General features: G+C 49.3%; 1 protein-coding gene across 1 annotated transcript; it reads left to right on the forward strand.

Moving 5' to 3' along the window:
* The first annotated feature begins 2,974 nt into the window (after window positions 1-2,974).
* On the forward strand, window positions 2,975-3,922 carry LOC128949746 (olfactory receptor 14J1-like). Its single transcript, XM_054294610.1, has one exon. It carries the CDS (start codon window positions 2,990-2,992, stop codon window positions 3,920-3,922), a length of 933 nt encoding a protein of 310 aa, XP_054150585.1. The 5' UTR covers window positions 2,975-2,989.
* Window positions 3,923-23,100: the final 19,178 nt, after the last annotated feature.

Here is a 23,100-nt window from a genome sequence, read left to right on the forward strand (position 1 = left end):
TCCTGGCAAGGGCAGCGCTGCAGAGAGACAGCTCTTCCCAGGAGCAGCTCCTGTGCACAGCCCAGCAGGGCTGCGGTACTGCCTGCAGCCACCCTGGGCACAGCACAGAGGCACAGAGGGGTTAAAGTCAGCCTGGGATGGGAGCACAGAGCAGAGCTCACTCGGGGCTCACCAGAGCAGAAATCAGCCCAGGTTTGAAACAGTCATTCCCTGGCTGTAAGAAGAGAAGCTGCTGTTCCTGCAGGGATCTCCTGGAGCTGGCACATCCCACAGCCTTTAGGACCTTTCAGGAGGACTCTCAGAGCTGCTCCAGGGAAGGGCTGTGGCCCTAGGGCAGGGCTGGCTTTCCCTGCTACCCCAGCCCAGGCACAGCCCAAGGCAGCTCCTGTTGCCAGGCTCTGCTGCAGGGCTGAGCAGCCGGGGCTGCAGTCAGGGGTGCCCAGGGCTGTCCTGCAGAGCAGGGTCCTGCAGCCCAGGGCACTGTGCTGGGGCTGGGACTCTGCTGCCTGCCAGGGACAGCTCTCAGCCAGCCCAGGGAGCTGCTCCCAGCGCTGGGGAGAAGCTCTGGGGGGAAGGAGCCACCCTGAGCAGGGCAGGGGCTGCTGCTGAGAGGGGCTGGGTGGGGCAGGGCTGCTCCCAGCTCCAGACCAGCCTGGGCACAGCTCCAGAGGACACTTGCCAAAGAAGGTAAGCCTGGGATTGCTGTAAAGATCAGGAGCTTTCTTGAGAGTGTTTTCAATTTCCTACTTGGAGAAAGATGGGAACGTTGGGGTGATGGCAAAAAGATTTTTTCATTTTATACATTTTTGATATATTCATAGCTGTGTAAATTACTGTTATATAGTTATAAATTTACAATCCTTATTTAACACTACTAAATTCTTAATTAACTATATTAAACTACTATTATATACTTATATAATTACAATGCTTAATTAACTACAGTATGTTTCCTAACCTTGCTCTTAGATTTTAGAAAAATAAGCTGTCTAAATACATTCCTGAAATACAGTCTTATCAGTATTATTATCGAAAAGTCTTATTATCAGGAAGAGAACCTAGAAAAACATTTTTTTAATTGACCAGAATGTGAGCAGTCATAACAAAAAGGGAAGGCAAAGAAGCCTTTGGACCTACTCCAATGGGTTGAAGAAGGGGTGTGTAACTGTGGCAACTGAATCTCCTATTGGCTGTTGCTGTTAAATATCTTAATTAAACAACCTTAATAAATTGTTGAAATCAGGGCCCGGGTGTGCCCCATCCCCACTGGGACACCTGGAAGCTTCCAATTATTGTCTGGTTTTTCCTTCACTGTTCTAACACTTGCAAGGGGCTTTTTCTCTTTTGATTAAAAACAACAGGGGAATCAAAGAAGCAGAACAGGAACTGTAATCCCAGAATCACAGAACATTCTGATTTGAAAGGGACACACAGGATCACCAAAGGAATGGGTGAACATTTACAGAGACTCCAGAACTGTAACTTTGGGTGGTCAGTCTCTCTGCTGGGAGCCTCCCAAAGGGCCCTCAGCCACTCCTCAGCCCTGGACAGCAGCAGCATCACCTCTGCAGGGCCCAGCAGGGCTCTCCTGAGCTGCCCTTGCCCAGCTGCACACAGAGCCTGCCCCAGCCAGGGCCCTGCACACAGGCAGGTTTCTGTAGGGCCCCAGCCAGGGCACACAGGCTGGGATGGGCTCTGTGAGCGCTGGCAGGGACAAGGCTCCTCTCAGGAGGGAACATCCAGGCCCAGGGAGATGCTGAGGGAAGGAGAGGGGGCTGAAGAGAGCAATGCTGGGGGCAGGATGAGGGCACTGTTGGTGTGTGGGTGGTGCTGGGCACAGCTGGGCACGGGAACACTGTTCTGAGTGCCCGGCTGTCTCTGCCCTGCCCTCTCAGGCACAGCACCACATCTTCTCTTGGTTCTGCCCTGCCCTGATATTGTCCCTGTTATCTGCTGCTCTCAGGGAGGCTCTGGCATTTGCAGCAGCTGAGTCAGGCTGCATTGGCATTCCTGCCAGGCAGGGCTGTCCATGGGAATGGGGTGTCCAAGCTTCCCTGGCACCTGTGGGGCTGTGGGCAAAGCAGTCCATGGGAAAGGGGAATGAGCTGAGCCCCCTCCCTGAGATCCCATCATGGGCACAGCTGGGGATCTCCTTGCTGTGCCCTTCCAAGCTCTGAGCTGCCCTCCTGGGTGCAAATCTGTGCCAGAGCCTCTGGGAGTTCCCTGAATGTCCCACGGGGAAGGGCAGAGCTGCCACAGCTGAGGAAATGCTGCTGGGTTTGCCAAGGGAGCCATGAGTGTCCTTGGCACAAGGGGGTGCTGAGACCTTGCCCAGAGACCTTGAGAGAGGGTGAGACATTCAGGGATCCCTCTGCTCTGGGCAGGGTCTGGTTTATCCCAGGGTGACCTGGGAGTGTGATTGTGCTCTGATTGCAGCCAAAGGTGCAAAGCCAGGGCAGGTGGGAACAAGCCCATCCAGCCCCTCACCTTCCCTGAGCCACAGGGAATCCTTTGCCTCTCCCATCTCTCAGTGACAAACTCTGAGTGCAGCAGGAATGCTGGGGATTTCTGACCTCAGAGAGCCAGAAATGATGTGTGTTGAGGAAAACAATTCCTAAAAAAACCTTCTGCTATTCATGTCTTATAGGACTGTGAATGGAGATGCTGCCAAGCCTGTCTGCATTAGAAGCAATTCCCCTGTCAAATCTTGAACATCCAGCCTTGTCCCTCTGCCACATGGCCACAAATCCAGGGCAGCAGGGTGGGGATGGCTCCTTGAGAGCCCCCAAGCACAGGCCTGGCTGCTCCTGGCACACTCAGCTGGCACAACTGGAGCTCAGGCAGGGACATGGCTGAAGGTTTTCCCAGAGCAGGAACAAGGCTACAGGAACAGTCTGCAGGGAATGGCCCAGGCTTGGCTCAAAGCAGCCCATCCTGACTTGTAACTGTCCTTTCTCCATGAACAGGTCCCCATGCCCAGCCCCAGCAAATGTCCAACAGCAGCTCCATCAGGCACTTCCTCCTGCTGGCATTGGCAGACACGCGGCAGCTGCAGCTCCTGCACTTCTGCCTCTTGCTGGGCATCTCCCTGGCTGCCCTCCTGGGCAATGGCCTCATCATCAGCACCGTAGCCTGCAGCCACCACCTGCACACACCCATGTTCTTCTTCCTGCTCAACCTGGCCCTCACTGACCTGGGCTCCATCTGCACCACTGTCCCCAAAACCATGCACAATTCCCTCTGGGACACCAGGGACATCTCCTACACTGCATGTGCTGCTCAGCTCTTTTTCTTTCTGTTCTTCATCTCAGCAGAATTTTGCCTCCTGACCATCATGAGCTACGACCGCTACGTGTCCATCTGCAAACCCCTGCACTATGGGACCCTCCTGGGCAGCAGAGCTTGTGCCCACATGGCAGCAGCTGCCTGGGCCAGTGCCTTTCTCTACTCACTGCTGCACACAGCCAATACATTTTCTCTGCCCCTGTGCCATGGCAATGTCCTGGGCCAGTTCTTCTGTGAAATTCCCCAGATCCTCAAGCTCTCCTGCTACAAATCCTATCTCAGGGAATTTGGGCTCATTGCAGTTAGTGTCTGTTTTGGTTTTGGCTGTTTTGTGTTCATTGTTTTCTCCTATGTGCAGATCTTGAGGGCTGTGCTGAGGATCCCCTCTGAGCAGGGACGGCACAAAGCCTTTTCCACTTGCCTCCCTCACCTGGTTGTGGTCTCCCTGTTCCTCAGCACTGGCACATTTGCACATCTGAAGCCCCCTTCCCTGTCCTCCCCATCCCTGGATCTGGCCCTGTCAGTTCTGTACTCGGTGGTGCCTCCAGCCCTGAACCCCCTCATCTACAGCCTGAGGAACCAGGAGCTCAAGGCTGCAGTGAGGAGACTGATCACTGGATGCTTTCAGGAACATTAAACTACTAGCCAATTTCTGCCAATCACTTGTACTAAAAGACATCTTTCATACTTCTTGTTGCTTTGGTTGTGGTTTGTTCTTTTTTTCCTTTGTATTAGTTTTTCACATTGTCCACAAAGAAATGTCATTGTTTGTGCCATTTCTCATTTTGTTTCTCTCTACCTTCCATGTGGCCAGAGACTGTGTCAATGAGGGGCAGCACTCTTGGTGGCTTTAAAGGACCCAAAGGATCTCCCAGCAAAGTTTTCTGCAGAGATGCCCTTTTGTTGCCTTCTCAGGAGCTGCAGCAGCAATATCTGTGTGCAGAGCTGGGGTCAGATCAGTGCTAGCACAGCATCTCTGGTCCTGCTGGCCACACCATTCCTGATCCAGGCCAGGAGCCATTGGCCTGCTTGGCCACCTGGGCACACTGCTGGCTCATGTCCAGCCTGCTGTCCATCAGTCCCTGCAGGTCCCTTTCTGCCTGGCTGCTCTCCAGCCACTCTGTCCCCAGCCTGTAGCGCTGCAGGGGTTGTTGTGGCCAAAGTGCAGGACCCAGCACTTGGTCTTTATAAACCTGACCTTGTTGGATTCATCCCCTGGCTCCAGCCTGTCCAGGTCACTGTGCAGAGCCCTCCTATGTTCCCACAGAATCAACACTCAGATCCAGCTTGGTGTCATCTGCAAAGACGTCCTTGGTTTCGTGGAGCCCCTCAGTGTCACAATGGCCTCCTTGTTACACCAGGCCCTGCACTGTCACACTGGTCTCCTTGGTTCCATGAGACCAGGCAGAGCAACAATGGTGTCCTTGGTTCCATGGGGCCCCAAAATGTGACAGTTGACCCTTTGGTTCTGTGGGGCTTCACAGTGTCACAATATTCTCATTGGCGCTGCAGTTCCACAGTGGCCCCTTGGTTCCATGGGGCCCCAGAGTGTCACAATGGCCCCATGGTTACATGAGATCCCACACTGTCACCATGGTCTCTGGGGTTCCACAAGTCCCTTCAGCATCACAATGTCCCCTTGGTTCCATGAAGCCCCACAGTGTCAGAACAGCCCCTTGGTTCCACTGGGCCCTGGAGTCTCCCAATGGTCTCCTTGGGTTTGCAGAGTCAAAATGGTGAAACCCCTTGGTTACACAAGGCCCTGCAGTGTCACAATGGCCTCTGTGGTTCCACAAGGACCCAGAGTGTCACGGTGCACTCCCTGGCTCCATTTGGCCCCACAGCACCACAGTGGACCCCTGGTTCTGTGGGGCTGCACAGTGTCACCATGGTCCTCTTAATTCCATGAGGCCCTGCAGTGTCACAATGGCCCCAGAGTGTCCCAATCATCACAGAATGACAGAATCAAGTAGGCTGGAAAAGACCTTTGGGATCATCAAGCCCAACCAATGCCCTAGTACTGCCTTGTCACCCAGACCATGCCACTAAGTGCCTCTGGAGAGGGACAGTGACTCTGCCCCCTCCCCCCTGGCCAGCCCATTCCAGTTCCCACTCACCCTTTCTGTGAAGAACTTCTTCCTATTGTCCAGCCTAAACTTCCCCTGGTGCAGCTTAAGGCTGTGTCTTCTTCTCCTGCTCTCCAGCAGATCCACAATCACACCCAGCTTGGTGCCATCTGCAATTTGTGAATGCTGGACTCGATCCCCTCAGCCAGATCATCAGTGAAGATATTAAACAGGACTGGGCCCAACACAGATCCCTGGGGGACACCACCAGTGCCTGGACACCAGCGGGGTGCAGCACCATCCCCTCCACTCTCTGGGCCCAGCCTCCAGTCAGCTCTTTACCCTGGGAAGGGTGAACATGTCCAAGCCATGGGCTGCAGTTTTTCCAGGGAATTCTGTGGCTCATGGTTTTAAAGGCTTTGAAGTCCAGGCACACAAAATCCACAGCCTTTCATGCATCCACAGATGGGTCACCTGGTCATAAAAGGAGACCGGATTGATCAGGCAGGACCTGCCACCCCTAAATCCGGGCTGGCTGGCTCTGATCCCTCGGCCATCCTGTGGGTGCCCTGTGAGGGCACTCAGGGTGATCTGTTCCAACACCTTGCCGGGCACCCAGGTCAGGCTGACAGGCCTGGAGTTCCCCAGCTCCTCCTTCCAGCCCTTCTTGGCGATGGGCTCACATTGGCACCTCCAATGCTCTGGGACCTCCCTAGTGAGCCAGGACTGATGGTAAATGATGGAGAGCAACTTGGGGAGCTCATCCACAGCTCCCTCATCCCCCTGGGATGGATCCCATCTCATCCCACACACCTGTGAGCATCTGAGTGGCTCAGCAGGTCACCAACTGCTCCCTCCTGGATTCCAGGGGGCTGTTCTGCTCCCTGTGCCCATCTACCAGCTCAGGAGAACACTTGTCCTGAGGACAGCCTGTCCTAATATTGAAAATTGAGACAAACAAGGTGTTAAGTAGCTCAGCCTTGTCTTTATCTTTAGTTACTGTATTTCCTACTGCATCCAATAAATAGTAGAGGTTCTGTTTGTCTGGTGTTTTGCTATAATTTTATTTATAGAAACATTTCCTATTATTTTTCACAGAAGTGGCCAGGTTAAGCTCTAGTTGAGCTTTCACCTCCTTCCTTTTCTTTTTGCATAACTTAACAACATTCTTAAACACTTTCTGAGTTGCCTGTTCTTCTTTCCAAAAGTGATGCACCCTCTTTTTACACCTGAGTTCCCACAAAGGCTCCGTGGGCAGCCAGGACAGTCATTTTCCTCTATAGATCATGTTTTGCCACACTGGCAGAGGCTTCTCCATCCCCTTAAGATTACTTTCATGAAGTGTGTCCATCCTCCCTGGACCCCTTTGTTTTTAAGGGCTGTTTCCCTTTAAAGAATCAGTGCCTGATTTGGTACTCCCCAAATCAGCATCCTAAATAAGCCAAAGTCCGCCCTTCCTAATTCCAGTGTAGAAGTTTTGTTGCTGCCCCTCCTTCTTTCACAGAACATTGAAAAGTTGATTATTTCATGGTCACTGTTCCGCAGGCAGCCTCCGAGCCCCACATCTGCCACCAGCCCTTCTCTGTTTGTGAACAACAGCAAACAGAGCTTTCCTTGGCAGTGGGAGTGTTACCAAAAATTCTGTAAAACAGAAAAGTCCTGAACCCCAGTGTAGCATTTAGAAACACCATTATTTATTCAGCTGGATGCACGGGGAACAGCTCCTCTCAAAGCCGTGCATGCTGAGTACAGGAAAGTGTCTGTTTATATTCTGTATTTTGCATACATATTCATTGATTGCCCTGGACTAAACATACATATGATAATCATTTCCCCAAAATCATTAACATATTTCTCCTCCCCTTTACCCATGTGCTCTTCTGTCCTGGGGGTCTCTCTGGTGGTCTCTGGTGCTTATGGACCCCAATGTTCCCGTGGGCCTGGCTGAGCTGGCAGGACACTGAGGCTGCTGAACTTCCAGTTGCCCTTCTCACACAATGGGCATTGTGTGGTTTCCATAGGGCTAGGGTTTTAGAGAACCAGCATTGTGTGTGCTCACCTGGTGTAGACAATTGATCATCTGATAACATGAGCTGACAGAGTGGGCTATGACATCACAGAGTGGCTTATGTGAGGTCACTGAGCAACTACAGCATCATAGACTGTCTCTGTGACATCACATAGCCAGTTGTGACATCACAGGGCAGAGGACTGACATCACAGATCAGGCTGTGACATCATAGAGTTGGCTGTGACATCAGAGACCAGCTGTGTGACATTAGAGAGCAGACTATGACATCACAGAGCAAGCTGTGACATCAGAGGAGGGCTGTGTCAGGTCACTGGGTTGGTCACTCCGCCCCAGCTCCCCCTCACAGTTTCTCACAACAAGTCCAATGCTGTTCATGCTGTGAAGGTCCGCCCGAAATGAACGGGTGACGAATGATTTTTGGGTGCAAAAATAACCAACAAAGGCACAGGGGTTTTGCAGTAACAAATCAACAAGGTGCAATTTTATTGATTATTACCACAGCTAAATATGCGTTTGGTTAAGGGATCCGGGGAAGAGAAGGGTAAGACAAGGAAAAAAGGAAAGAAAGAAGGTCAGGGAATGGGGTATAGCTACCAAAACGTGAGGTCTTCGGGGTCCTGCTGCCGAAACTCGCTGGTGCACGTCTTGGGGAGTACTCAAAGGACAGTCAGACCGAACCCCAATATATATACTGTTCTTGGTTGGGGGAAGGGTAGCTGAAATTAGGTTTCTATGGAGGGGAGAAGTCCATTGTTTTCATGGCCGAATGCTCACAGGTACGTTGGGTTTTTCCCCCTCCCTGAGTTGGGAGGGGGTACAGTCCCAGTCTCTGGAAGGAGGTTGCCATGGGGGTGCCATGGGGGTGCCATGGGGGTGCCAATAGGGTGCCAGAGGGGTTCTTGGTTCCTTGATGAGGGGATTCGCATCTCTGTTGGTCCGTCACGGTGGTTGAAGACAGGCAAGAGGGGTCTTCTCATGGAGCGGGGGCGGGGGGGGGGGGAGCCACCCCAGAGCTCAGTCCAGCCAAGTGAGGAGTTTGGAAGAAAGTCCAGTTCAATTGTCCAGAAAAGGGCAGCATGCCCCCCTCGAGTACAGCATGGCGTGTTCTTCAAACATCACTTGTGAACACACTAGATAAGCAGGAGACTTTCTTTCCCAACTGACTCAGCAGTTTTAACCCTTCGGCAGTCTTTTCTCATGACAATTGTGAGGCAAAAAATGAAGGATTTTCGGATGGACTTCTACACGACCCTGTGACTCACGATTGTCTTGAGGAATCTTCATCAGCAGAGCTCTAGAGTGTCTTCGAAACTCGTTGCACGTCAGTAGCATAACCCTGGAAAAGTAGGGATGACAAAATAGAGGGGATAAAAGGGGAAGAGAAGGAAAAGAAAGAGGGGAAAGGGGAAACTAACAAACATAAACATAATTAATATTGCTCATCATTACAATTTCACACGTGGTTATTTGTTATAACAATTTCAAAAAATTATGATTAATTTTAACAATTTCAAAAATATTAATCAATTAAAGCAATATCATTTGTTAAGCAATTTCAAAATTATTAAGACAAATCACAAATAATCAAAGCAACAAACAAATCATAATATAATCATTGTCTTTTAAAATATTTTCTAAAAATTAAAGTAACTTTCTGTAAATCATACTTGATATTTAAGAAGTTATTCTTAAGCACATATGCTTAATTCATAACTGTTTCGTATCAAGTGTTTTGGGGACATCTATTGTATAGAGTACATCAGCTAAGCGGTGTGCATTGACTACAGTTGACAGTCTCTTAAGCTTTTTCATCATTCTCCAATTCAAAATGAATAGGGCTGCTGACAAGATAAAGCCAAGCGTAACTAGGATCAAAAGAACAACAATTGGATGGCACACACTGTTCAGAACACCTGTGGCAGTAGGTGACCACCCAAAGAGAGTATCCCACCACCTATGCTCAGCATCCTGCTTTACCCTCTCCATAACCCGGTGTATTTGTCTCACGTTGTGATGAACAGTCACCAGAGTCTTCTGTCCGCTCTCCTTGATTTTCTCGAGGATGTCAATCAGGTCTTGATGGAGCAGCAGTTGTCTCACGAGGGTGAGGTTCATTCCGATAGGAGTGGGCATCAGCTTCTGGATCAGTGTGTAGTTGGATTGCAACAGGTGGTGAGAAGTAACTGGAGCTTCGTAAGAGAAATCACATCCTACTATCTTAGTAAAGTTGCAAGCACAAAAGTTTGAATGATTTTTTGTATCTACCACAACATCTTCTACAAAGACAGAATCACATGTAGTTCTAAAGCATGCACAGCCATTGCCTATGTATATAAGAACTGTCTGGGTATCCTCATGTGGACGAATCTCGAAATGACAGATGTTTTGCTCTGTGTCCAACCAGATATCCTGAGCTACAATTGCATTGCTTTCACAGATAAACCCTTGCTGTTCTCGGACAATACAAGTTTCCAGGTTAACAGTTTGCCATTTGTCATCAACCTGACGGGCCCATCCCCTATGTTCAGTAGGATAGAGAACAGCTCCGTCATGGTTCAGTCCTAATGCAATACCAGGGAAGACCAAATGTACAGAGGCATTGCGTATGGTTAACACAAAAACAGTGGCTGTGTTTGAAATGGGATCATAGGTAAAGTTCACCAGGTTCCACCAGGATTGGAATTCTCTTTCAAATTCAGTGGCACTGTCCCAGATTATTTTCCGAATTTCTATGGGGAAGGTGCCTTCCTCACCCTCTCTTATAATTGCAGCAGAGACTGATTGCATCCACAATTGTGCCTGGATACAGCTGAGGGCTAAGGAAACATTGTTCTGTGTGGCACTAAGTGCATCAATTACCAATTTGTGATCATCCACATTCACTCTTTCTCAATTTGGCAAAATGTTTGACAGCAGCCACTGGTGCGTCCCTAAGGCTGACAGAGATGACCTCAGTGGTTGCTGCAATTTGGTCAAATCTCTAATTGTGACAGCCAATTCATTCAAGTTCAGTTAATTTACATGTTATGTGTAATATCATCACCTGGTGTTACCATAAAGGAAGGGAAAACATTATTTCTGTTGTCCATCACTAGTGTTATCATGGTTTATCAGGTCTTCATGTCCCTCAGAGTTCTTCTGGAAAAGTAAACACAACAGACTCTGCCACGAAGAGGCAGAAAAGGTTAGAATAATGGATTTGTCAGAGAGGTTTTGAACAGCAGTGGTACTTCCCCTACAGCAGCAGAGGGTCCACCAAAACCAGGTTGTCCAGGGTAATGTGCTGGGTTCTTGAAATCATCTGGTCCCTGCAGTGAAGGAATTGTGCTTGGAGCTGTCGGGCAAAAAGCAGTGATTTTGGAACACTCATTTACCTCCCATCTATAGCAAGAGGTGTGAGAAGTCCATTCAATCTTCTCACCTTCTGGCCTATCCTGCACACCTTTGACAGTAAAGTGAGAAATATTATCAGATTGAATTTCCTGTGGGTTTAGGAAAATCCCAAACCATCCTTGCATTGCTTTAACAGTATTATCTCCTGTAGGTCTTTTAAAAGCATCAGCCTGGAGCAACCCAAATATAAACATAGCATAGGACTTGGTGTTAATACAGACAAGAAAGTAATTCTGTCCCTCACTTAGGAAAATACACCAAACAGTTAACAGTTCCCCAACCTGGGCATTGTCCTGTTCCTCTCTGTTAGCAGAAGCGGGGGAAAGAGGAGGGGTTGCTTTAGTCACAGAGGCAAGTTTATTTTGGCTGCTACCCAAGCTGCCAGTTTCTTGGATTGCCCACTTCTCCTCTACTTCCCTGGGAGCCAAGCCAACCACAAACACTTCCCCTTCCCAGGTAGTGTACTTTTTCTCAGCACCTTTGAAACCACAGGAATAAAAACCAACAGGCTTTGTCAGACACTCAGGACCCCACTGCCAAATGTGTACTAAAAGTTGTGAGGAGGCAAATCCCCACTCCACCTGAAAGGGGTCTATAGGATTGATAGGGTCCAGTGCCTGATGAGCTGTCACTTCAAGAATCAGCAATTGCAATGTTTCCTTCTGAGAAGAAGTCCAATCCCATTTTATTCTTTTTCTCAGCAAGTCATAAAGGGGAACAAAAGGGTCATTCTGGTTACTAAGAAGTTTATCTGGTCTTTCTATAGGAGACATAGCTACTATGGTTTTCTGAAGGAGAGTTGCTGTAGGTTTAAGTGTTCTTGGAAGCCCTTGAGTTAAAGAGGTCATAATTTCAGGCTTTACAGGTGATTGGATTGGAGATTCAAGACCAGGAATTAATTTATTTTCATTAATCGATTGCAGGCAGCCAGCTTTGTGAATGTTTTCCAGAAGTTGGTCGGGGGTACCGACCAAAGGGTCTCTTTTTCCCAAGGGGTTAAGCCCCTCAGCCCAATGAGCAGTGTGCTGAGTTAGGCACCATGGGATGCGTCTGTCTGCTGTTGTTAGGAACACCCCATGTCCCCAGCACCCACCGGCTTCTTGTTCTGACAAAAGAATCTGATCTCCCCCAGCGAGAGACACTTGGCAAATGTGTTCTGTTTCAGATTCTTGAGGGAGAAGCCCGTACAGCTTTGCAAGTTTTGTTAATTCAGTAGCAGTGTATGGGATTTCTTTAGTGGTTTTCTGCGGGACAAGATCTTCATTATTGATATAGTTGCATTCTGTTTTACTAAGAGGTTTTATGTTACTACAGCAGTGCTTCCCGCAATTTTTCATCAGGGCTAATTCTGTTTGAGAATAATTTTGATTAATGTGAGGAGTTTCTTTCTCCTCTGTTTCTTTTGAGGAATCAGTGTTCTGTGAATTTTTAACATGTTCTTCTCTCAGGGCGGCCCGTAACAAGTTATTTACATTTCTTTCTTCATCCAATTGTTTTTGCAAAACTTCAGCTAGGTTTTGAAGGGAGTCTATGATAGCATTTTCCTCACTTTTTCGCTTAAAGCGAGTTTCTATGGCTGCTGTTAGGCAGGCGCCCAAGACTGAGCAGAGGATGGTTTTATTTGTGCCCAGTTTGAATTTTGATTCATGTTGCATAGAAGATATTTTATCAATAATATTTTCTAAGTTAAACCAATTGCAGCTTGCCCATTCTTCTCCCTCTGGAGAAGGTGTGGCATTGTATTTAGCAAGCAGAGCATAAAATTCAGCTTTACCTTTTGCACTGAAGTTTTTAGTCATTTTGTGAGGGGACCAAAGCTACACCAGGGAGTTCACTTAAGTTACACAAATCACACAGCCTTTCCACTGTCCCCTTGCTTCCCTGGGTAGTTGAAGAGACAGAATCAGTCTGGGAGGCTCTGTGAGGTTGCTTCAAATTTGTCTCTTCCTTCCCAGACAGTACAGATACACTCACATGAACACACACACACAAATGTTTTTCTTTGTGAGGGGACCAAAACCTAGAACAGGGAAAAAACCACTCAGCCTTCGCTGGGCCGCCCCTCGCTCCCTGTGTAGGTGAAGGGACAATATCTGTCTAAAAGGCACTGCTTAGTTACTTCAAGTCTGCCCCTTCCTTTTTAGACAGTCCAGGTACACAAAAATACAGCAGTAAAAAACAGTAACAGGTTCAAATTAAGCTCAAAAACAACAGTAACAGTTTCAGATTCAACTCAAATATAACAACAACAACAACAACAGTATCAATATCAATATCAATATCAGTAACAGCATCAATATCAGGATCAGGAGAAATATCAGTGTCAGTGTCCGTGCCGGTAAGATCAGTAACAGAAGTGACAGTAACAATTTCCCCTGCTTTTGCACCCAAAAATCTTTTGAGTCAATTCCGAAGGCTGTGTGCTCAATTGAGCGTGAGATTTGGCTTTGGTGTGTGCAGTCTGCGAGAGGTTACAGACTACACAAAACCTGCAAAATCTCACTGGCTGCTGGAATCCTGTCCGTGACGCCAATTATGTGAAGGTCCGCCCGAAATGAACAGGTGACAAATGATTTTTGGGTGCAAAAATAACCAACAAAAGCACAGGGGTTTTGCAGTAACAAATCAACAAGGTGCAATTTTATTGATTATTACCACAGCTAAATATGCGTTTGATTAAGGGATCCGGGGAAGAGAAGGGTAAGACAAGGAAAAAAGGAGGGAAAGAAGGTCAGGGAATGGGGTATAGCTACCAAAACGTGAGGTCTTCGGGGTCCCGCTGCCGAAACTCGCTGGTGCACGTCTTGGGGAGTACTCGAAGGACAGTCGGACCGAACCCCAATATATATACTGTTCTTGGTTGGGGGAAGGGTAGCTGAAATTAGGTTTCTATGGAGGGGAGAAGTCCATTGTTTTCATGGCCGAACGCTCACAGGTACATTGGGTTTTTCCCCCTCCCTGAGTTGGGAGGGGGTACAGTCCCAGTCTCTGGAAGGAGGTTGCCATGGGGGTGCCATGGGGGTGCCATGGGGGTGCCAATAGGGTGCCAGAGGGGTTCTTGGTTCCTTGATGAGGGGATTCGCATCTCTGTTGGTCCGTCACGGTGGTTGAAGACAGGCAAGAGGGGTCTTCTCATGGAGTGGCGGGGGGGGAGCCACCCCAGAGCTCAGTCCAGCCAAGTGAGGAGTTTGGAAGAAAGTCCAGTTCAATTGTCCAGAAAAGGGCAGCATGCCCCCCTCGAGTACAGCATGGCGTGTTCTTCAAACATCACTTGTGAACACACTAGATAAGCAGGAGACTTTCTTTCCCAACTGACTCAGCAGTTTTAACCCTTCGGCAGTCTTTTCTCATGACAATTGTGAGGCAAAAAATGAAGGATTTTCGGATGGACTTCTACACATGCCCAGCAGGGTCCCTGTCCCTGGGATCCCCCCGGCCCATCTGGAGCCACAGCCTCCACCAAAGGATGTTCCACAGGATCCACCCCAGAGCCTGACATGGGGACAAGGGGCCAGGGCTGTGTGACCAGGACATCAAGGATGTGGATTATCCAGGTCACTGTGGCCTGGGTTGTGTTCCCCAGGGCAGGAAAGATTTCTGGCAGCTGGAGCAGGGTCTGGGAAAGGCCTCCAAGGTGGGGCTGTGTGGGATCTCAGCCTCTCAGAACTGGGGTGAATAGTGAAGGGATAAGTTAATTGGAGTGTGAGATAAAGGGTTTAAGATTTCTGTACAGGGGGGTCTAGAGAAGTAAGATGGAGGAATTGGGGCGTGCCCTTCTCCTCCTTCTTCTTCTTCTTCTTGGCCTCCATCTTCTGTGGTGATGTTGGCACTTTGGGATTGGACCTTACTAAAGTGTACTGGTTAATAAGGGTGAAAGGTATTGGAGAAAAATGATAAATATTGTATACGTAACTCCGAGTATAAAGATAGGTGACCGCCCCAGGGGCTCTCAGTGTGTGCCCATGGCTGACTGCTGAGCAGAACTCTGTCAGGCCCAGAGAAAAGCTTTTAGATAAGTATTTAATAAACACCGAGACCGAGAAAAGATCTGAAGTCCCTTCTCGTCCTTTGGAGCGCGGGCGGCCCAAGGCCACCTTGGGCCTTCCCAGACCATCTAAACAGCCGAAAATCCGACAAGTGGCGTCCGCTGCGTTGGCTATCTCCCACCAAACCTTTCGGCGGGGGGAAAAGCCCTGAAGAGCTGAATAGCCAAAAGGACAGCACTGATAACTCCTGTGGAGAGAAGCCTGAAGAAAGAAAGAAGAAAAAGAAAAAACGGCCAGGAGAATCTGCAAAAATCAGCAGTCACTGAGAATTCCATCTCTCAGCTTCTGCCGAAGACAGTTCGTAGCAGAGCGGCCTGGACTGGGACCAGAAAGGCGCCTCTGGATCCATCTCTCGTGACCTGCTGGATGGAGAGCGAGAGCTTTCAGACCACTCTGACGACAGATTCGGTAAGAAGGCCAAAACAAAAATATGGGGGCCACACTCTCCCAGGAACAACGGGAAATCTTGTCCGCCTTACAAGGCGTGGCTGAATTATATACAGAAGGGATCCCAAAGAAAGAATTAAAACAGTTATTATTATGGGCAAGACTCAACTACCCACTGGCAGAGACATGCCTGTTGTTCGAAGTGGGGTTTTGGCAAGAAATTAATAGGCATCTGTATGTCTTAGCAACGAAAAAAGATGAGACAGCGTTAAAGCTACTCTCACCAGCAAGAATCATGTTACAAGGTATCTCAGTGCAGTCTAAAAGACTGGAAAAGCAGCGAAAAACTGCGGTACCCTCAGAGGAGGAGGCGAAGCAAAGCTCCGGGAAAAAATTAGCTCTGGCTTTAAAAAGCCAGGGGGAAAGGGCTCTCGAGGAAAGAGAGCAGAAAATAATATTAAACCTCCCGGTCAAAAAATGCAAGAAACCCCAAAAGCGTCCTGAAACCCCAGAGAGTGTAGAGGAGTCAGGAGCGGAAGGGGGGGAGCAGGAGGAAGACAAGGGATCGGGGGGGGTGCTTACTCGCGGCGGGCAAGGCGGCGATGCGGCGGCGGCGGCAAACGCGGGCAGCGCGGGTGAAGATGAGGAGACGCACGCGGAGGGCGAGACTTGCAAAAACCGGGGTGCGGAGTCACATACCAGCGCGGGGGCGGCGAACGCGGGCGGCGAACTGGGGGAAAACGTGCAGCCCCAGAGGGCCACCGTGGCGAGACGCAGGAGGCGCGCGGTTGTAACGTCAGACCCGGTGCGGAGGTCGGCTCAGATCGCGGGGCGGGACCGAATGCCGGCGGGAGGCGGGCTGGAGACACCGGAGGGAGGAGTGAACACACCGTCAGAGGAGGAGGAGGCAGAGACAGGGACAGACCGAGGGGAGGAGGCCTCGGGGGTGGAACGAGGGGGAGAGGATGACGTCAGCTCAGGAGAGACAGGGAGCGGCTCGGAGAGCACGCATGCGCAGAGAGTGGGGCGCGGGCGGAGGCGAGCCCGATCCCCTGTGACGTCCCGGGCGAGGAGGGGCCCCACACCTTCTCCAGACTCGGTGCCCCTGGCTGAAACCCTCGGAGTCCCAGTCCCTTCCCTTCACGGGAGACGCTTTGGTGTTCAAGCCCCATTTTTACCTGAATTAAAAACCAAGCAAACACGGTCTCAAATGAGGTCGCCGGCACGCCGGGCCGGAAGAGGAAATGGGGCAGTCGAGCTCAGGCCGTCATCCGAGCCAGGGAGGCCAGTGACAGCGCCACCTAGTGGCAGGAGGGCAGAAGTGCACGACATGCCGGATCGGTTCGGCGGAGCCACAGCGCCATCTCGTGACGAGTCTGCAACAATGCAGCAATTTTTTCCAACAATATATAAAAAGAAAAGCACTTCAAAGAAGACGATGTTAACACGACAAAGGGATTATTCATCCACTTCGGAATTTCATGAAGATGATGAAAGCTCAGATGAAGAACAGCTACAAGGGGAAGATGTCATAAGGATCACAGCATCGGAAGGTGTCCCAACATGGATGCTATCAGCAGCAGAAGCAGCAAAAAGCTTCTTGCATTCATTCGATACAGTAAAAAAGAAATATCAACAGGATCCTCGAGTTTCCTTTTCGGATCTAGGAGCAAGGCCAAAAACCTCAAGGCGAAAAATGAGACACGATGAATCACCAATGACGTCCACAACACCATTATTCATGCAAATCCCAATGGAGTCTGAAGAAGAGGAATTTCAAGAGCTGGTGAAGACGATGGATTGGAAGCGAATCAGAAAAGCGTTGGCAAAGGAAAAGCATTTATTCCCGGGATCAGGAGATTTGACAATGCCAGTGACATATGATGCCCAGGGACAGAATCCAAGGTGGGAAAGGATGGGTCATGAGACACTCAAAGACTTAGGGAAGGCGGCTCAAACTTTTGGGCTGAACTCACAATACTTCAAACAGCTACTAAGAGGGACATTCACTATGTATGATCTCACACCATATGATATTCGAAGTATTGTGGCAATGATCCTCACTGACACACAGAATCTTATCTGGGAAAAAAGGTGGAGAAAATATCTTGCTGAGTTGCGGAGCAGATATCAAGGTGGGCCAAACGCGAACCTCACAGAAGGGCAATTAGCAGGGGATCCTCCAGATGACAATCCAGGGGAACAAGCAGCGCGGCTTCCACGAAGAGTGTTAAACGACATCAAAGAAGCAGCGCGATTGGCAATCATACAAATTACACCGACAGGAGCTCCGGATGTTCCGTTCTCTTGCATCAGGCAAGGTCCCACAGAGCCATTCATGTCATTCATCGACCGACTCACGCAAGCCGTGGATCGACAGGTGACGACAGAAGAAGTGAAGAGGCCTCTCTTGGAGAGTTTAGCTTTCGGCAATGCCAACCCGGATTGTCAACGGGTGATTAGCACCATGCCAGGACGGCCATCCTTGGCAGAGATGGTGGAGGCATGCAGCAAGGTGGGAACACCTCAGCACGTAGCAGCAATTGTGAAGAATGAATTAAAAGAGGAATGGGAAGAACAGCTAAAGGGACGCTCAGAAGGGCAATCAGAGAACAAGACATTGGAGAAGATGTTCGAGAAATTACTCCATCAACAGGACGAAAACGTCAACAAAGTTCTTGCGACAATGCAGAAAAAGAACAAACCCCAAGGAGGACAGTGCTACAGATGCGGGGAGTCTGGGCACATGAAAAGGAATTGCCCACGAACACATATACCAACGCCAGCCCAGAAAGCAGAAAGGCCAATTTGTGCACGGTGCGGAAGAGGAAGACACTCTGTAAAAGAATGTTATTCCCGGACAGATGTGGAAGGAAATCCGTTACCGCATCTGGGAAACGGGAAGTTCAGTGTGGGAAATGGCCAGCATGCCCAGACACAAGTACTGGCGGTGTCACAAGAACAGACAGGGCAGTCATCAGTGAGCGACAAGCAGATACCCTCAGCAAAACCCTCAGTCGATTCCACAGTGACCCAGACCTCCTCCCACCAGGGGCACAGTGTGCATTGGCAGCTTCAAAACTAGTATGCTTTCTAGATGAAAGTCATGTGGAGATACCAACAGGTATCCGCGGGGACTCATACAAGAAACAAGATTTCTTGATAATTGGACAAGACAAGTGCAGTATTCTTGGACTCATTGTTTATCCAACAGTTGTCTCAGCAGACAAAAATACAGAGTTAACAGTTTTGGCAAGAGCGCTTCGTCCACCATTGACTGTACCGGAAAATACTGTGGTTGCGAGAGCCTTCGCATTGCCGCCACACGCAGTTGGAGAGGTCATGTCAATCTTCGACGAAGAAGGTCTCCCTATGAAAGAGCATGTTGAAGTACATACAACATGGGTGAAGCACATAGGTCGAGACCGACCCACGCTAACGTGCCAATTGACATGTGGGGACAGGACAATATCGATCAGAGGTATGCTCGACACAGGGGCAGATGTAACGGTAATATCGTACATCTTTTGGCCACGCAATTGGAGCTTGGTCGCGCCATTGGGCTCTCTCTCAGGCATCGGGGGAGCATCTCTGTGTCTGCAAAGTGAGAATTCCGTCGTTGTCACGGGACCAGGAGATAAGACGGCGATCATTCGTCCTTTTGTCGTCCAAAAGCCGATCACAGTCTGGGGTCGGGACCTTTTGGCACAATGGGGTGCGAAGATCGAAGTGGATTTTTAATAGGGGTCACTGCAGCACTCGCCACACTGAAGCTGACATGGAAAACAGATGATCCAGTTTGGGTGGATCAGTGGCCCCTTGAGCGGAAAAAATTGAGTGCTTTGAAAGACCTGGTCCAAGAACAATTGCAGAAGGGACACATCAAGCCAACAGACAGCCCTTGGAATTCTCCGGTGTTTGTCATCAAGAAAAAGCTATCGGGCAAATGGAGGTTGTTACACGATCTCAGGAAGATCAACGAAGTCATAGAAGACATGGGGCCACTTCAGTTGGGACTTCCATCTGTCTCAATGATTCCCAGAGATTGGCAGCTTGTGGTCATTGACCTCAAGGATTGTTTTTTCAGTATCCCACTCCATCCAGATGATGCTCCGAGATTTGCCTTTTCAGTTCCGAGTATCAACAGGGAAACGCCTCTGCAGCGGTACCATTGGGTCGTTCTTCCACAAGGTCTAAAGAATTCTCCGACGATCTGTCAATGGTACGTGGCACGAGCTTTGGCACCAGCATGGAAGAAATTTCCGAAGGCGAAGATCATTCATTACATGGATGATTTGCTCATTGCAGCATCAACACGACAGGAGCTGCAAGAAGCTCGCGATTGTGTGATCGCAGAGGTGCAAAAGGCAGGTCTGGAAATCAGCATTTCAAAGATTCAAGTGGTTGCACCTTGGAAATATCTAGGGTGGAAAATTTCAGAGAAAACAATAAAGCCTCAGAAAGTGGAGATCAGCACAAAGGTCAACAATTTGCATGATTTGCAACAGCTTTTGGGAGAAATCAACTGGATGAGACCAGTTTTGGGAATCACAAACAGCGACATTCCAGCGCTGCTTGATCTCTTGAGAGGAGACACAGACATTCGTTCTCCCAGGACACTCACGCCAGAAGCGAGAAAAGAGTTGGAGAAAATCACGAACGCGATACAGAAAAGGCAGGCACATCGATTTGTTCCAACGTTGCCTTTTCAGTTGGCAGTGCTGGGGAAGAAAACACAGTTCCATGGTTTGATCTTCCAATGGGATGAATCACAAAAGGACTCTTTGATAATCATAGAGTGGATTTTCCTACCACACAGGCCCACGAAAACGATTCTCACAGATTTGGAGATGGCAGCACAAATCATCATAAAGGCGAGAACAAGGCTGCTGACAATGGCAGGAAGAGAATTCTCAGTCATCAGATTGCCTCTGAAACGAGACTATTTCGATTGGGCAATGCAACAATCGAAAGACCTGTTAATCGCGTTGTTAGCGTTCCCAGGAACTTGCACAGTCCACTTTCCACAACACAGAATACTGCAATCGCAAATATGCTATAGAGCAAAACCACGAATAAGTGAAGAACCTTTGGACGGGATCACAGTGTTCACGGATGGCTCAGGGAAGACACACAAGTCAGTGATCACGTGGAGAGACTCAACGACAGGGGATTGGGAATCAGACGTGAGGATGGTTCAGGGCTCTCCACAAATTGTGGAGTTGGCAGCCGTTGTCCGGGCATTTCAGTTGTTCAAACAGCCTCTCAATCTGGTGACAGATTCCGCATATGTTCCGGGTGTGGTCAAGAGATTGGAGGGTTCGCTCTTGAAGGAAGTCAGTAATGAGGTTTTATACTCATACCTGACAAGCTTGAAAACACTGCTAGAGAGCAGGGAAAGAGAGTATTTTATCACACACATTAGAGCGCACACGACACTTCCGGGGTTTTTAGTGGAAGGGAATGCTCGGGCGGACAGGTTGACAATGCCCATTTTGCAAACACTGCCGGACATTTTTGAGCAGGCAAGATTAAGTCATGCGTTCTTTCATCAGAATGCGCAAGCGCTAATGGAGTCCTTTTGTCTCACAAAGAGTCAGGCGAGGGAGATCATTAGTGCCTGTCCAGACTGTCAGCTTGTGCTTCTACCGGGGCCATCAATCTGCGGGGGCTGCAAAGTCTTCAGTTGTGGCAAGCTGATGTCACGAAATATCCATCTTTTGGGAGGCTCAAAAATGTTCATGTTTCTGTAGATACATTCTCAGGTGCAGTCTTTGCTTCAGCACATGCTGGAGAAACAGCAGACCATGCTTGCCGACATTTTCTGCAGGCATTTGCAGCATTAGGTGTGCCTCAGGAGATAAAAACAGACAATGGTCCAACATACACTGGCAGGGTGCTTGACAGATTCCTGAAAAGATGGGGTGTCAGACACACGCTTGGTATTCCACATTCACCCACAGGTCAGGCGATCATTGAGAGAACACATCACACCCTGAAATCCCTTCTGGACAGAGAAGGGGTGAGCCAGAGGCAAAACCTCACATGAAATTAAATAAGGCACTGTACGTGCTGAATTTCCTAAATAGCTCATCCTCGGAACCTAATCCACCAATCGTGAGACATTTTCTAAACAACACACAGGCAAAGCTAAAGGAAAACCCTTTAGTTTTGATCAGAAACCCAGAGACAGGACAAATAGAGGGTCCTTTCAAACTAATCACTTGGGGCAAGGGTTTCGCTTGTATTTCCACAGATCGAGGTCTGAAGTGGGTGTTGGCGCAGCACGTGAAGCCATTCCGAACGCGAGAACACGAGAACACTGATCCAAGAAACAAAGAGACGAGTACTCAGACAGAAGTCGAGACTCAGACTGCAAAGAACGACCCGGAAGAGAAATAAAAAGAAACTAAGGACTTTGGGGGTTTTCACATAAAAACGAAAGAGATCTTCTTGGTGCAAACAGAAGGGGGAGATGTGGGATCTCAGCCTCTCAGAACTGGGGTGAATAGTGAAGGGATAAGTTAATTGGAGTGTGAGATAAAGGGTTTAAGATTTCTGTACAGGGGGGTCTAGAGAAGTAAGATGGAGGAATTGGGGCGTGCCCTTCTCCTCCTTCTTCTTCTTCTTCTTGGCCTCCATCTTCTGTGGTGATGTTGGCACTTTGGGATTGGACCTTACTAAAGTGTACTGGTTAATAAGGGTGAAAGGTATTGGAGAAAAATGATAAATATTGTATACGTAACTCCGAGTATAAAGATAGGTGACCGCCCCAGGGGCTCTCAGTGTGTGCCCATGGCTGACTGCTGAGCAGAACTCTGTCAGGCCCAGAGAAAATCTTTTAGATAAGCATTTAATAAACACCGAGACCGAGAAAAGATCTGAAGTCCCTTCTCGTCCTTTGGAGCGCGGGCGGCCCAAGGCCACCTTGGGCCTTCCCAGACCATCTAAACAGCCGAAAATCCGACAGGGCTGGAGCCCTTGGGCTGTGAGCAGAGGCTGAGGGAGCTGGGCTGGTCCAGCCTGGAGCAGGGAAGGCTGAGGGACTCCTCATCCCAGCCTGGCAGTGCCAGCGATGAGGGGATGAAGAACACAGAGCCAGACTCTTCACAGGGGGCTGGTGGGAGACAAAAGCCAATGGGTGGAAGGGGAAAGAGGGGAGATCAGCCAGGGCATGAGGAGATGAAATGAGTCAGGCTGCTTTCAGCATTTCCTCAACACCAAGAGCAGCCTGACCCCCTTCTCCATCCACCGCTAGCAGCTCTGCAAATCAGGAATTGTTTGAGCTGTTTTGCCCCCACTCAAGGATGAGCATGCTGATACAAGAAATTAATTGTGTTCATACCTATCACAAAACGCCGTTTGTCTGAAATTAATTTTAGTATGGAAATCACTTGTGGATATTGAACATCAGATGCTGCTGAGACATTGCACATAGCTCAGGGAAGAGCGTGATTGTTATTAAATTGTTTCCTGCTCAACTGTGGTCTGTTGGCCATGAAGAGAAACTTTCTGTGCCTCTGAGTCTCACCAGTTCCTGATCCCCAAAGGACACAAACTTGATGGGTTGTGGTTCCCACTCCAGTGGTGGCACTTGCACCTCCCTCCATAGCAAGAGCAGAGCTCCCTTGTCCCAGAAAGTCCCTGGCAATGCAGGGATGAAGGAAACAGGACAGACTGTGGGGATCAGGGGCAGGGCACAGTCAGGGATTTGGAGCCTGGTTGTGAGCCCCGTGCAGGGCTTGTCCGCTGGCCTTGGTGGACCTCATCCAATTGTCCTGGGCCCATGGATGGCTCCAGCCTGTCCAGATCCCTCTGCAGAGCTTCCTGCCCCCCAGCACAGCCACACTCCCACCCAGCTTGGGCTCACCTGGGAACTGACTGAGGGTGC

The sequence above is a fragment of the Melozone crissalis genome, unplaced genomic scaffold, assembly GCF_028551555.1.
Source record: "Melozone crissalis strain CALT ecotype California unplaced genomic scaffold, PUWL_Pcris_2 ptg000272l_1, whole genome shotgun sequence".
Taxonomy (NCBI): Eukaryota; Metazoa; Chordata; class Aves; order Passeriformes; family Passerellidae; genus Melozone; species Melozone crissalis.

Excerpts from the sequence above, each read along its gene's own strand:
- LOC128949746 (XM_054294610.1), top strand. The coding sequence starts at position 2,990 with ATGTCCAACAGCAGCTCCATCAGGCACTTCCTCCTGCTGGCATTGGCA.